Source organism: Argopecten irradians, unplaced genomic scaffold, assembly GCF_041381155.1.
Source record: "Argopecten irradians isolate NY unplaced genomic scaffold, Ai_NY scaffold_0499, whole genome shotgun sequence".
Classification (NCBI taxonomy): Eukaryota; Metazoa; Mollusca; class Bivalvia; order Pectinida; family Pectinidae; genus Argopecten; species Argopecten irradians.
The window spans coordinates 2338-18352 of NW_027187966.1; the positions used below are offsets into that span (position 1 = coordinate 2338).

At 37.5% G+C, this 16015-nt stretch overlaps 4 protein-coding genes across 4 annotated transcripts; all 4 read right to left on the minus strand.

The window, feature by feature from the left end:
* Nucleotides 1-559: 559 nt before the first annotated feature.
* LOC138312862 (uncharacterized) lies at nucleotides 560-1636 on the minus strand. Its single transcript, XM_069253595.1, has 4 exons — nucleotides 1554-1636; nucleotides 1317-1413; nucleotides 1003-1150; nucleotides 560-849 (listed from the first exon to the last, which is right to left on the minus strand). The coding sequence occupies exons 1-4, from the start codon at nucleotides 1634-1636 to the stop codon at nucleotides 560-562; spliced, it is 618 nt and encodes a 205-aa protein (XP_069109696.1).
* Nucleotides 1637-4148: 2512 nt separating this feature from the next.
* Nucleotides 4149-5225, minus strand: LOC138312860 (uncharacterized). The gene is made up of 4 exons (XM_069253594.1): nucleotides 5143-5225; nucleotides 4906-5002; nucleotides 4592-4739; nucleotides 4149-4438 (listed from the first exon to the last, which is right to left on the minus strand). The coding sequence occupies exons 1-4, from the start codon at nucleotides 5223-5225 to the stop codon at nucleotides 4149-4151; spliced, it is 618 nt and encodes a 205-aa protein (XP_069109695.1).
* Nucleotides 5226-11332: 6107 nt separating this feature from the next.
* Nucleotides 11333-12409, minus strand: LOC138312864 (uncharacterized). Its single transcript, XM_069253597.1, has 4 exons — nucleotides 12327-12409; nucleotides 12090-12186; nucleotides 11776-11923; nucleotides 11333-11622 (listed from the first exon to the last, which is right to left on the minus strand). Exons 1-4 carry the CDS (start codon nucleotides 12407-12409, stop codon nucleotides 11333-11335), a joined length of 618 nt encoding a protein of 205 aa, XP_069109698.1.
* Nucleotides 12410-14924: 2515 nt separating this feature from the next.
* On the minus strand, nucleotides 14925-16001 carry LOC138312865 (uncharacterized). The gene is made up of 4 exons (XM_069253599.1): nucleotides 15919-16001; nucleotides 15682-15778; nucleotides 15368-15515; nucleotides 14925-15214 (listed from the first exon to the last, which is right to left on the minus strand). The coding sequence occupies exons 1-4, from the start codon at nucleotides 15999-16001 to the stop codon at nucleotides 14925-14927; spliced, it is 618 nt and encodes a 205-aa protein (XP_069109700.1).
* Nucleotides 16002-16015: the final 14 nt, after the last annotated feature.

Sequence of the window (16015 nt, forward strand, 5' to 3'; positions counted from 1 at the left end):
TTCTCAATAGCAACATATTTTAATGAATTCTCTTAAATGCATATCAATGATCAATATTGACCATGTCATAAAATGGAAAATATCATCGAAATAACGCTATCGGAACTTATCTTGTAAACAACACAGAAAACAACACAGTCCAGTACCAAGACATTCTTCTCTACATGGCGATCACTCGGTAGCGACGTCAAATAGTTCAGAATGAAGTACGGAAAGTTGAAGATGAGAGACGAAAGCAGAGCGGAACGAACAGGTTGCAAGGATGGAATCGCCACCTCTGTCCCATCCTCTTGCATTCTTCTCCTCGGCAAGTGCAATGAATCTGAAATGAATATTTCAATCTTAGAACAACGTATATCAAGTAATGTAATGACGTTCATTTATTCCGCCATCTGCTTCAGCATGAAAATGAAATGTTTAAACAACCTTTACATTAGTCTAATAAGCACGGGTGCCCTGGGGGTAGGGTACTAATATAAGAGTTCCAAAGAAGGAGATTCACTTTAATAATGGGGAAAATACGTGTATCTCTATTTGTAATAACTGTAAATTTACAAACCTAGTAAGGCAGTGGGTACCAGGCGTTGATTTGACGCTGAACACAAAGCGGGAACAGAGCCAAATGTTCCTCCTCGAAATAGTCGCGGTACTTCCTTGCCCAATATAATTCATCGCGGGGGAGCTCCTTTGTCAAGTCTACTGACAGCTCAAGCCCTTGGCTGAACATCTTCATAGCATGGGCACGCTTTTCGAAATCCACTACATTCCACACACGTGGTTCGAAGCGCTTCCATGAAGCTCGCTTTGCTTGGCATGGATCAGTGCCACAGAAGCGGCAGAGTGAGCGACCTGTGAAAATGATAACGTATGATTGAAACATGTCATGGGATTTGTTAACTGGTATCTGCAGTTAAAATATAATAGAGAAAGCGAATCTTTCCTTTTTTGTACGATGACCGAACGCTGTAGAGAAAAATGATGAGGAATATGAATACTACTTACGAGCTCTCCATTCCCTGAACATGGAACGGACTGTTCTCCATCTTTGCTTGGTGCGCTTTCCAATCAGTGGTGCATAGACATATGCGTAAACAATCATCAGAGAAACAATTCCACGTAGCATGGTATAAAACACCTCATTTCCGATCGTCTGAAATAAATAAAACGATTATTGAATATGGCTCCAGGGTTGCATACTATGCTAATATTTCGACTGTTGCACGATCGAAGCATATATGCGCGTGTGACTACAGATCATATTTTCATTGAACAATACGTCGAGGTTAAACTTCATTTTGATTAAATACTGTACTCACCAACAGCAGATAGCCATGCGTTGGACAGGCTTTCGGAAAGTCTCTGGCGGTGAGATAATTTAAGATTATTTTTGTATATCCTGGTTCGGGCTCCACGCTGCACAAAAAAAAGCAAAAGTATTTAAGTAAATAGAATGGCACAATAAAGAATACAATGAATAATTCGAAGTACACATTCGAGATGAACATGGCTTAGTAATGTGACAAAACAAAACCATAGAAAATGCACAAACTTACCATGTAATGCCTCGATAAGCGACAGGGCCTTGCTGCACGACGCAAATGATTACCAAGAAAATCAAGAAAAGTTTGATATCCATTTTGGTAATCCAAGTATTACAATAACAAGGAGCTACTCGCAGAGAGACTCATCATCTCCGCCATGGCCTAATTGCTAAGCAGCTAAGCAACACACATTTGACGTCACAACTAGTCTTTCGTCATCACCACTATGACGTCATACTATTGTAGAGAAGCAACCATGTGCATTCGCTGGTCAATATGGGGCAAATTCTGTATCACGACCGCGAAATAAAGTTGTGTAAATTTTATTAAGGACGATGTCAGCATTGTATCGATACCTGTAGTCTATGTACATATATATCCTTTAGTGGCGTAAATAATCAAGCGAAAAATATCCGTTGTATAGTGCATGTACACGTCTAGAATTGGGAGATTCTTCTGTAAAGTAGCAACGTTTACACCTGTTACTGTTATTTGAGGTTGTATTGAATATTTTTGTATAGAAATAAACACCGTTGTTGATGTTGACGGTGGCAGATTATGTCTTATTCTAACATAATGAAGTGAAATAATTATCAATTATGGACATTTATTGAGGTTCCACCTGGGCGGTATAAATCCATATAGGCCGAATCAAACTTCTTTCGTTTTTATATTAGATATGGGGTTTCTTTAACAAATGTCAAAATGATTATCTGATGTACATGTTAATTACAAGAAATCGGTGTGGCTATAGGACGTCACCCTGGAGAACACTCAGTTATATATAATATTTGCATATTTCTGCATTAAGTACTAAGGTCACCACAGATATAAATTTGAATCTACTATCTATCATCACCGTCAACCAATTAGGAAAAAAACTGACAAAATTAACCTTTTAATTAATAAGGGTCGTTCTGGCAGACTTTTTCCATTAGTTAATAAAAAAGTTAGTTACTGTTCCTGCTAAGCGCTCAGAATAAAGGGAGAGTGACGACCCAGTGGGGTGTAATTGTTCAGTGTCTCTGGTGGTTTGTTTCAGTTAGACAACAGTATAAAACCGGCAAACGTTCCATTATTACAAAGATCCGCAATGCGAACATACTGCAGTCTTCCATATAGTATTTTATTTTGCTGAATTTCATAAATTTATTGTACTCGGCAATCTAAGTGAGGCTACTATGGCCTCAGACCACAATTACATTCACTATATGTACCAAAGAGAGAAAAAAATGAAAATTAAATATATTTGAAATTTAGGGGGAAAAAAAGTGATTTAAATAAAATTGAATTTAGGTATTAATTCTGAAGCGTAGTTGAGTAAGAAAGTGTCCAACAACATGCTTGTTTTCGAGATATTCTCACCTACATGTCACAAATACACAAACCTATAATATGATAGGGAAATCCGGAACCCGAAGAAAATCACTACTCAAGCCTCATAACACAATGTGTCCTACCGCACAATAAAGCTCCAAAAATGGGTTAAAACTAAATTATCCCGGTAGTACAGATATTAAAATAAAAACATATGTATAAAGTATACACATAACTGCAATAGCTAAAGCCAGAACAAAAGTTTTGTAATATCCCTAAAAATTAATAATGCACTACATTCGTCTACAACGACCGGGAAGTATTCTTGTTATCTGGGGGTCATTTCACACAGGGATATGAGAATCGGTTACAATTCATATCAATTCGCGCCTAGACGTTTTCGGGGTCTAGATAAAAAAAAATCGGTAAAATCGTATAAATAATGGTACTATACACGAATAGTAAAATGGTCACTCTGATGAGTAATTGATATAAACTGTAACTAATTCTCAAATGCCAATGATATTAGTGCCCACATATATAATATATGAAGTACTAGCTAACGGTAACTGACCAGCACCGATCTCTGTAAACTCTGTATTTCCTGAACGACAAAGTCATGATACATCATTATATTAGGTGTCATAGCTGTAAACACACATTGTAAAACGTGCAACACAAATTATTTCATGCAAGCGCCGAATAGGACGTAAATTCAAAACACAACTCGATTCTCAATAGCAACATATTTTAATGAATTCTCTTAAATGCATATCAATGATCAATATTGACCATGTCATAAAATGGAAAATATCATCGAAATAACGCTATCGGAACTTATCTTGTAAACAACACAGAAAACAACACAGTCCAGTACCAAGACATTCTTCTCTACATGGCGATCACTCGGTAGCGACGTCAAATAGTTCAGAATGAAGTACGGAAAGTTGAAGATGAGAGACGAAAGCAGAGCGGAACGAACAGGTTGCAAGGATGGAATCGCCACCTCTGTCCCATCCTCTTGCATTCTTCTCCTCGGCAAGTGCAATGAATCTGAAATGAATATTTCAATCTTAGAACAACGTATATCAAGTAATGTAATGACGTTCATTTATTCCGCCATCTGCTTCAGCATGAAAATGAAATGTTTAAACAACCTTTACATTAGTCTAATAAGCACGGGTGCCCTGGGGGTAGGGTACTAATATAAGAGTTCCAAAGAAGGAGATTCACTTTAATAATGGGGAAAATACGTGTATCTCTATTTGTAATAACTGTAAATTTACAAACCTAGTAAGGCAGTGGGTACCAGGCGTTGATTTGACGCTGAACACAAAGCGGGAACAGAGCCAAATGTTCCTCCTCGAAATAGTCGCGGTACTTCCTTGCCCAATATAATTCATCGCGGGGGAGCTCCTTTGTCAAGTCTACTGACAGCTCAAGCCCTTGGCTGAACATCTTCATAGCATGGGCACGCTTTTCGAAATCCACTACATTCCACACACGTGGTTCGAAGCGCTTCCATGAAGCTCGCTTTGCTTGGCATGGATCAGTGCCACAGAAGCGGCAGAGTGAGCGACCTGTGAAAATGATAACGTATGATTGAAACATGTCATGGGATTTGTTAACTGGTATCTGCAGTTAAAATATAATAGAGAAAGCGAATCTTTCCTTTTTTGTACGATGACCGAACGCTGTAGAGAAAAATGATGAGGAATATGAATACTACTTACGAGCTCTCCATTCCCTGAACATGGAACGGACTGTTCTCCATCTTTGCTTGGTGCGCTTTCCAATCAGTGGTGCATAGACATATGCGTAAACAATCATCAGAGAAACAATTCCACGTAGCATGGTATAAAACACCTCATTTCCGATCGTCTGAAATAAATAAAACGATTATTGAATATGGCTCCAGGGTTGCATACTATGCTAATATTTCGACTGTTGCACGATCGAAGCATATATGCGCGTGTGACTACAGATCATATTTTCATTGAACAATACGTCGAGGTTAAACTTCATTTTGATTAAATACTGTACTCACCAACAGCAGATAGCCATGCGTTGGACAGGCTTTCGGAAAGTCTCTGGCGGTGAGATAATTTAAGATTATTTTTGTATATCCTGGTTCGGGCTCCACGCTGCACAAAAAAAAGCAAAAGTATTTAAGTAAATAGAATGGCACAATAAAGAATACAATGAATAATTCGAAGTACACATTCGAGATGAACATGGCTTAGTAATGTGACAAAACAAAACCATAGAAAATGCACAAACTTACCATGTAATGCCTCGATAAGCGACAGGGCCTTGCTGCACGACGCAAATGATTACCAAGAAAATCAAGAAAAGTTTGATATCCATTTTGGTAATCCAAGTATTACAATAACAAGGAGCTACTCGCAGAGAGACTCATCATCTCCGCCATGGCCTAATTGCTAAGCAGCTAAGCAACACACATTTGACGTCACAACTAGTCTTTCGTCATCACCACTATGACGTCATACTATTGTAGAGAAGCAACCATGTGCATTCGCTGGTCAATATGGGGCAAATTCTGTATCACGACCGCGAAATAAAGTTGTGTAAATTTATTAAGGACGATGTCAGCATTGTATCGATACCTGTAGTCTATGTACATATATATCCTTTAGTGGCGTAAATAATCAAGCGAAAAAATATCCGTTGTATAGTGCATGTACACGTCTAGAATTGGGAGATTCTTCTGTAAAGTAGCAACGTTTACACCTGTTACTGTTATTTGAGGTTGTATTGAATATTTTTGTATAGAAATAAACACCGTTGTTGATGTTGACGGTGGCAGATTATGTCTTATTCTAACATAATGAAGTGAAATAATTATCAATTATGGACATTTATTGAGGTTCCACCTGGGCGGTATAAATCCATATAGGCCGAATCAAACTTCTTTCGTTTTTATATTAGATATATGGGTTTCTTTAACAAATGTCAAAATGATTATCTGATGTACATGTTAATTACAAGAAATCGGTGTGGCTATAGGACGTCACCCTGGAGAACACTCAGTTATATATAATATTTGCATATTTCTGCATTAAGTACTAAGGTCACCACAGATATAAATTTGAATCTACTATCTATCATCACCGTCAACCAATTAGGAAAAAAACTGACAAAATTAACCTTTTAATTAATAAGGGTCGTTCTGGCAGACTTTTTCCATTAGTTAATAAAAAAGTTAGTTACTGTTCCTGCTAAGCGCTCAGAATAAAGGGAGAGTGACGACCCAGTGGGGTGTAATTGTTCAGTGTCTCTGGTGGTTTGTTTCAGTTAGACAACAGTATAAAACCGGCAAACGTTCCATTATTACAAAGATCCGCAATGCGAACATACTGCAGTCTTCCATATAGTATTTTATTTTGCTGAATTTCATAAATTTATTGTACTCGGCAATCTAAGTGAGGCTACTATGGCCTCAGACCACAATTACATTCACTATATGTACCAAAGAGAGAAAAAAATGAAAATTAAATATATTTGAAATTTAGGGGAAAAAAAAGTGATTTAAATAAAATTGAATTTAGGTATTAATTCTGAAGCGTAGTTGAGTAAGAAAGTGTCCAACAACATGCTTGTTTTCGAGATATTCTCACCTACATGTCACAAATACACAAACCTATAATATGATAGGGAAATCCGGAACCCGAAGAAAATCACTACTCAAGCCTCATAACACAATGTGTCCTACCGCACAATAAAGCTCCAAAAATGGGTTAAAACTAAATTATCCCGGTAGTACAGATATTAAAATAAAAACATATGTATAAAGTATACACATAACTGCAATAGCTAAAGCCAGAACAAAAGTTTTGTAATATCCCTAAAAATTAATAATGCACTACATTCGTCTACAACGACCGGGAAGTATTCTTGTTATCTGGGGGTCATTTCACACAGGGATATGAGAATCGGTTACAATTCATATCAATTCGCGCCTAGACGTTTTCGGGGTCTAGATAAAAAAAAAATCGGTAAAATCGTATAAATAATGGTACTATACACGAATAGTAAAATGGTCACTCTGATGGGTAATTGATATAAACTGTAACTAATTCTCAAATGCCAATGATATTAGTGTCCACATATATAATATATGAAGTACTAGCTAACGGTAACTGACCAGCACCGATCTCTGTAAACTCTGTATTTCCTGAACGACAAAGTCATGATACATCATTATATTAGGTGTCATAGCTGTAAACACACATTGTAAAACGTGCAACACAAATTATTTCATGCAAGCGCCGAATAGGACGTAAATTCAAAACACAACTCGATTCTCAATAGCAACATATTTTAATGAATTCTCTTAAATGCATATCAATGATCAATATTGACCATGTCATAAAATGGAAAATATCATCGAAATAACGCTATCGGAACTTATCTTGTAAACAACACAGAAAACAACACAGTCCAGTACCAAGACATTCTTCTCTACATGGCGATCACTCGGTAGCGACGTCAAATAGTTCAGAATGAAGTACGGAAAGTTGAAGATGAGAGACGAAAGCAGAGCGGAACGAACAGGTTGCAAGGATGGAATCGCCACCTCTGTCCCATCCTCTTGCATTCTTCTCCTCGGCAAGTGCAATGAATCTGAAATGAATATTTCAATCTTAGAACAACGTATATCAAGTAATGTAATGACGTTCATTTATTCCGCCATCTGCTTCAGCATGAAAATGAAATGTTTAAACAACCTTTACATTAGTCTAATAAGCACGGGTGCCCTGGGGGTAGGGTACTAATATAAGAGTTCCAAAGAAGGAGATTCACTTTAATAATGGGGAAAATACGTGTATCTCTATTTGTAATAACTGTAAATTTACAAACCTAGTAAGGCAGTGGGTACCAGGCGTTGATTTGACGCTGAACACAAAGCGGGAACAGAGCCAAATGTTCCTCCTCGAAATAGTCGCGGTACTTCCTTGCCCAATATAATTCATCGCGGGGGAGCTCCTTTGTCAAGTCTACTGACAGCTCAAGCCCTTGGCTGAACATCTTCATAGCATGGGCACGCTTTTCGAAATCCACTACATTCCACACACGTGGTTCGAAGCGCTTCCATGAAGCTCGCTTTGCTTGGCATGGATCAGTGCCACAGAAGCGGCAGAGTGAGCGACCTGTGAAAATGATAACGTATGATTGAAACATGTCATGGGATTTGTTAACTGGTATCTGCAGTTAAAATATAATAGAGAAAGCGAATCTTTCCTTTTTTGTACGATGACCGAACGCTGTAGAGAAAAATGATGAGGAATATGAATACTACTTACGAGCTCTCCATTCCCTGAACATGGAACGGACTGTTCTCCATCTTTGCTTGGTGCGCTTTCCAATCAGTGGTGCATAGACATATGCGTAAACAATCATCAGAGAAACAATTCCACGTAGCATGGTATAAAACACCTCATTTCCGATCGTCTGAAATAAATAAAACGATTATTGAATATGGCTCCAGGGTTGCATACTATGCTAATATTTCGACTGTTGCACGATCGAAGCATATATGCGCGTGTGACTACAGATCATATTTTCATTGAAAAATACGTCGAGGTTAAACTTCATTTTGATTAAATACTGTACTCACCAACAGCAGATAGCCATGCGTTGGACAGGCTTTCGGAAAGTCTCTGGCGGTGAGATAATTTAAGATTATTTTTGTATATCCTGGTTCGGGCTCCACGCTGCACAAAAAAAGCAAAAGTATTTAAGTAAATAGAATGGCACAATAAAGAATACAATGAATAATTCGAAGTACACATTCGAGATGAACATGGCTTAGTAATGTGACAAAACAAAACCATAGAAAATGCACAAACTTACCATGTAATGCCTCGATAAGCGACAGGGCCTTCCTGCACGACGCAAATGATGATTACCAAGAAAATCAAGAAAACTTTGATATCCATTTTGGTAATCCAAGTATTACAATAACAAGGAGCTACTCGCAGAGAGACTCATCATCTCCGCCATGGCCTAATTGCTAAGCAGCTAAGCAACACACATTTGACGTCACAACTAGTCTTTCGTCATCACCACTATGACGTCATACTATTGTAGAGAAGCAACCATGTGCATTCGCTGGTCAATATGGGGCAAATTCTGTATCACGACCGCGAAATAAAGTTGTGTAAATTTATTAAGGACGATGTCAGCATTGTATCGATACCTGTAGTCTATGTACATATATATCCTTTAGTGGCGTAAATAATCAAGCGAAAAATATCCGTTGTATAGTGCATGTACACGTCTAGAATTGGGAGATTCTTCTGTAAAGTAGCAACGTTTACACCTGTTACTGTTATTTGAGGTTGTATTGAATATTTTTGTATAGAAATAAACACCGTTGTTGATGTTGACGGTGGCAGATTATGTCTTATTCTAACATAATGAAGTGAAATAATTATCAATTATGGACATTTATTGAGGTTCCACCTGGGCGGTATAAATCCATATAGGCCGAATCAAACTTCTTTCGTTTTTATATTAGATATGGAGTTTCTTTAACAAATGTCAAAATGATTATCTGATGTACATGTTAATTACAAGAAATCGGTGTGGCTATAGGACGTCACCCTGGAGAACACTCAGTTATATATAATATTTGCATATTTCTGCATTAAGTACTAAGGTCACCACAGATATAAATTTGAATCTACTATCTATCATCACCGTCAACCAATTAGGAAAAAAACTGACAAAATTAACCTTTTAATTAATAAGGGTCGTTCTGGCAGACTTTTTCCATTAGTTAATAAAAAAAGTTAGTTACTGTTCCTGCTAAGCGCTCAGAATAAAGGGAGAGTGACGACCCAGTGGGGTGTAATTGTTCAGTGTCTCTGGTGGTTTGTTTCAGTTAGACAACAGTATAAAACCGGCAAACGTTCCATTATTACAAAGATCCGCAATGCGAACATACTGCAGTCTTCCATATAGTATTTTGATTTTGCTGAATTTCATAAATTTATTGTACTCGGCAATCTAAGTGAGGCTACTATGGCCTCAGACCACAATTACATTCACTATATGTACCAAAGAGAGAAAAAAAAATGAAAATTAAATATATTTGAAATTTAGGGGGAAAAAAGTGATTTAAATAAAATTGAATTTAGGTATTAATTCTGAAGCGTAGTTGAGTAAGAAAGTGTCCAACAACATGCTTGTTTTCGAGATATTCTCACCTACATGTCACAAATACACAAACCTATAATATGATAGGGAAATCCGGAACCCGAAGAAAATCACTACTCAAGCCTCATAACACAATGTGTCCTACCGCACAATAAAGCTCCAAAAATGGGTTAAAACTAAATTATCCCGGTAGTACAGATATTAAAATAAAAACATATGTATAAAGTATACACATAACTGCAATAGCTAAAGCCAGAACAAAAGTTTTGTAATATCCCTAAAAATTAATAATGCACTACATTCGTCTACAACGACCGGGAAGTATTCTTGTTATCTGGGGGTCATTTCACACAGGGATATGAGAATCGGTTACAATTCATATCAATTCGCGCCTAGACGTTTTCGGGGTCTAGATAAAAAAAAATCGGTAAAATCGTATAAATAATGGTACTATACACGAATAGTAAAATGGTCACTCTGATGAGTAATTGATATAAACTGTAACTAATTCTCAAATGCCAATGATATTAGTGTCCACATATATAATATATGAAGTACTAGCTAACGGTAACTGACCAGCACCGATCTCTGTAAACTCTGTATTTCCTGAACGACAAAGTCATGATACATCATTATATTAGGTGTCATAGCTGTAAACACACATTGTAAAACGTGCAACACAAATTATTTCATGCAAGCGCCGAATAGGACGTAAATTCAAAACACAACTCGATTCTCAATAGCAACATATTTTAATGAATTCTCTTAAATGCATATCAATGATCAATATTGACCATGTCATAAAATGGAAAATATCATCGAAATAACGCTATCGGAACTTATCTTGTAAACAACACAGAAAACAACACAGTCCAGTACCAAGACATTCTTCTCTACATGGCGATCACTCGGTAGCGACGTCAAATAGTTCAGAATGAAGTACGGAAAGTTGAAGATGAGAGACGAAAGCAGAGCGGAACGAACAGGTTGCAAGGATGGAATCGCCACCTCTGTCCCATCCTCTTGCATTCTTCTCCTCGGCAAGTGCAATGAATCTGAAATGAATATTTCAATCTTAGAACAACATATATCAAGTAATGTAATGACGTTCATTTATTCCGCCATCTGCTTCAGCATGAAAATGAAATGTTTAAACAACCTTTACATTAGTCTAATAAGCACGGGTGCCCTGGGGGTAGGGTACTAATATAAGAGTTCCAAAGAAGGAGATTCACTTTAATAATGGGGAAAATACGTGTATCTCTATTTGTAATAACTGTAAATTTACAAACCTAGTAAGGCAGTGGGTACCAGGCGTTGATTTGACGCTGAACACAAAGCGGGAACAGAGCCAAATGTTCCTCCTCGAAATAGTCGCGGTACTTCCTTGCCCAATATAATTCATCGCGGGGGAGCTCCTTTGTCAAGTCTACTGACAGCTCAAGCCCTTGGCTGAACATCTTCATAGCATGGGCACGCTTTTCGAAATCCACTACATTCCACACACGTGGTTCGAAGCGCTTCCATGAAGCTCGCTTTGCTTGGCATGGATCAGTGCCACAGAAGCGGCAGAGTGAGCGACCTGTGAAAATGATAACGTATGATTGAAACATGTCATGGGATTTGTTAACTGGTATCTGCAGTTAAAATATAATAGAGAAAGCGAATCTTTCCTTTTTTGTACGATGACCGAACGCTGTAGAGAAAAATGATGAGGAATATGAATACTACTTACGAGCTCTCCATTCCCTGAACATGGAACGGACTGTTCTCCATCTTTGCTTGGTGCGCTTTCCAATCAGTGGTGCATAGACATATGCGTAAACAATCATCAGAGAAACAATTCCACGTAGCATGGTATAAAACACCTCATTTCCGATCGTCTGAAATAAATAAAACGATTATTGAATATGGCTCCAGGGTTGCATACTATGCTAATATTTCGACTGTTGCACGATCGAAGCATATATGCGCGTGTGACTACAGATCATATTTTCATTGAACAATACGTCGAGGTTAAACTTCATTTTGATTAAATACTGTACTCACCAACAGCAGATAGCCATGCGTTGGACAGGCTTTCGGAAAGTCTCTGGCGGTGAGATAATTTAAGATTATTTTTGTATATCCTGGTTCGGGCTCCACGCTGCACAAAAAAAGCAAAAGTATTTAAGTAAATAGAATGGCACAATAAAGAATACAATGAATAATTCGAAGTACACATTCGAGATGAACATGGCTTAGTAATGTGACAAAAACAAAACCATAGAAAATGCACAAACTTACCATGTAATGCCTCGATAAGCGACAGGGCCTTGCTGCACGACGCAAATGATTACCAAGAAAATCAAGAAAACTTTGATATCCATTTTGGTAATCCAAGTATTACAATAACAAGGAGCTACTCGCAGAGAGACTCATCATCTCCGCCATGGCCTAATTGCTAAGCAGCTAAGCAACACACATTTGACGTCACAACTAGTCTTTCGTCATCACCACTATGACGTCATACTATTGTAGAGAAGCAACCATGTGCATTCGCTGGTCAATATGGGGCAAATTCTGTATCACGACCGCGAAATAAAGTTGTGTAAATTTATTAAGGACGATGTCAGCATTGTATCGATACCTGTAGTCTATGTACATATATATCCTTTAGTGGCGTAAATAATCAAGCGAAAAATATCCGTTGTATAGTGCATGTACACGTCTAGAATTGGGAGATTCTTCTGTAAAGTAGCAACGTTTACACCTGTTACTGTTATTTGAGGTTGTATTGAATATTTTTTGTATAGAAATAAACACCGTTGTTGATGTTGACGGTGGCAGATTATGTCTTATTCTAACATAATGAAGTGAAATAATTATCAATTATGGACATTTATTGAGGTTCCACCTGGGCGGTATAAATCCATATAGGCCGAATCAAACTTCTTTCGTTTTTATATTAGATATGGAGTTTCTTTAACAAATGTCAAAATGATTATCTGATGTACATGTTAATTACAAGAAATCGATGTGGCTATAGGACGTCACCCTGGAGAACACTCAGTTATATATAATATTTGCATATTTCTGCATTAAGTACTAAGGTCACCACAGATATAAATTTGAATCTACTATCTATCATCACCGTCAACCAATTAGGAAAAAAACTGACAAAATTAACCTTTTAATTAATAAGGGTCGTTCTGGCAGACTTTTTCCATTAGTTAATATAAAAAAGTTAGTTACTGTTCCTGCTAAGCGCTCAGAATAAAGGGAGAGTGACGACCCAGTGGGGTGTAATTGTTCAGTGTCTCTGGTGGTTTGTTTCAGTTAGACAACAGTATAAAACCGGCAAACGTTCCATTATTACAAAGATCCGCAATGCGAACATACTGCAGTCTTCCATATAGTATTTTATTTTGCTGAATTTCATAAATTTATTGTACTCGGCAATCTAAGTGAGGCTACTATGGCCTCAGACCACAATTACATTCACTATATGTACCAAAGAGAGAAAAAAATGAAAATTAAATATATTTGAAATTTAGGGGGAAAAAAAGTGATTTAAATAAAATTGAATTTAGGTATTAATTCTGAAGCGTAGTTGAGTAAGAAAGTGTCCAACAACATGCTTGTTTTCGAGATATTCTCACCTACATGTCACAAATACACAAACCTATAATATGATAGGGAAATCCGGAACCCGAAGAAAATCACTACTCAAGCCTCATAACACAATGTGTCCTACCGCACAATAAAGCTCCAAAAATGGGTTAAAACTAAATTATCCCGGTAGTACAGATATTAAAATAAAAACATATGTATAAAGTATACACATAACTGCAATAGCTAAAGCCAGAACAAAAGTTTTGTAATATCCCTAAAAATTAATAATGCACTACATTCGTCTACAACGACCGGGAAGTATTCTTGTTATCTGGGGGTCATTTCACACAGGGATATGAGAATCGGTTACAATTCATATCAATTCGCGCCTAGACGTTTTCGGGGTCTAGATAAAAAAAAAATCGGTAAAATCGTATAAATAATGGTACTATACACGAATAGTAAAATGGTCACTCTGATGGGTAATTGATATAAACTGTAACTAATTCTCAAATGCCAATGATATTAGTGTCCACATATATAATATATGAAGTACTAGCTAACGGTAACTGACCAGCACCGATCTCTGTAAACTCTGTATTTCCTGAACGACAAAGTCATGATACATCATTATATTAGGTGTCATAGCTGTAAACACACATTGTAAAACGTGCAACACAAATTATTTCATGCAAGCGCCGAATAGGACGTAAATTCAAAACACAACTCGATTCTCAATAGCAACATATTTTAATGAATTCTCTTAAATGCATATCAATGATCAATATTGACCATGTCATAAAATGGAAAATATCATCGAAATAACGCTATCGGAACTTATCTTGTAAACAACACAGAAAACAACACAGTCCAGTACCAAGACATTCTTCTCTACATGGCGATCACTCGGTAGCGACGTCAAATAGTTCAGAATGAAGTACGGAAAGTTGAAGATGAGAGACGAAAGCAGAGCGGAACGAACAGGTTGCAAGGATGGAATCGCCACCTCTGTCCCATCCTCTTGCATTCTTCTCCTCGGCAAGTGCAATGAATCTGAAATGAATATTTCAATCTTAGAACAACGTATATCAAGTAATGTAATGACGTTCATTTATTCCGCCATCTGCTTCAGCATGAAAATGAAATGTTTAAACAACCTTTACATTAGTCTAATAAGCACGGGTGCCCTGGGGGTAGGGTACTAATATAAGAGTTCCAAAGAAGGAGATTCACTTTAATAATGGGGAAAATACGTGTATCTCTATTTGTAATAACTGTAAATTTACAAACCTAGTAAGGCAGTGGGTACCAGGCGTTGATTTGACGCTGAACACAAAGCGGGAACAGAGCCAAATGTTCCTCCTCGAAATAGTCGCGGTACTTCCTTGCCCAATATAATTCATCGCGGGGGAGCTCCTTTGTCAAGTCTACTGACAGCTCAAGCCCTTGGCTGAACATCTTCATAGCATGGGCACGCTTTTCGAAATCCACTACATTCCACACACGTGGTTCGAAGCGCTTCCATGAAGCTCGCTTTGCTTGGCATGGATCAGTGCCACAGAAGCGGCAGAGTGAGCGACCTGTGAAAATGATAACGTATGATTGAAACATGTCATGGGATTTGTTAACTGGTATCTGCAGTTAAAATATAATAGAGAAAGCGAATCTTTCCTTTTTTGTACGATGACCGAACGCTGTAGAGAAAAATGATGAGGAATATGAATACTACTTACGAGCTCTCCATTCCCTGAACATGGAACGGACTGTTCTCCATCTTTGCTTGGTGCGCTTTCCAATCAGTGGTGCATAGACATATGCGTAAACAATCATCAGAGAAACAATTCCACGTAGCATGGTATAAAACACCTCATTTCCGATCGTCTGAAATAAATAAAACGATTATTGAATATGGCTCCAGGGTTGCATACTATGCTAATATTTCGACTGTTGCACGATCGAAGCATATATGCGCGTGTGACTACAGATCATATTTTCATTGAACAATACGTCGAGGTTAAACTTCATTTTGATTAAATACTGTACTCACCAACAGCAGATAGCCATGCGTTGGACAGGCTTTCGGAAAGTCTCTGGCGGTGAGATAATTTAAGATTATTTTTGTATATCCTGGTTCGGGCTCCACGCTGCACAAAAAAAAGCAAAAGTATTTAAGTAAATAGAATGGCACAATAAAGAATACAATGAATAATTCGAAGTACACATTCGAGATGAACATGGCTTAGTAATGTGACAAAACAAAACCATAGAAAATGCACAAACTTACCATGTAATGCCTCGATAAGCGACAGGGCCTTGCTGCACGACGCAAATGATTACCAAGAAAATCAAGAAAACTTTGATATCCATTTTGGTAATCCAAG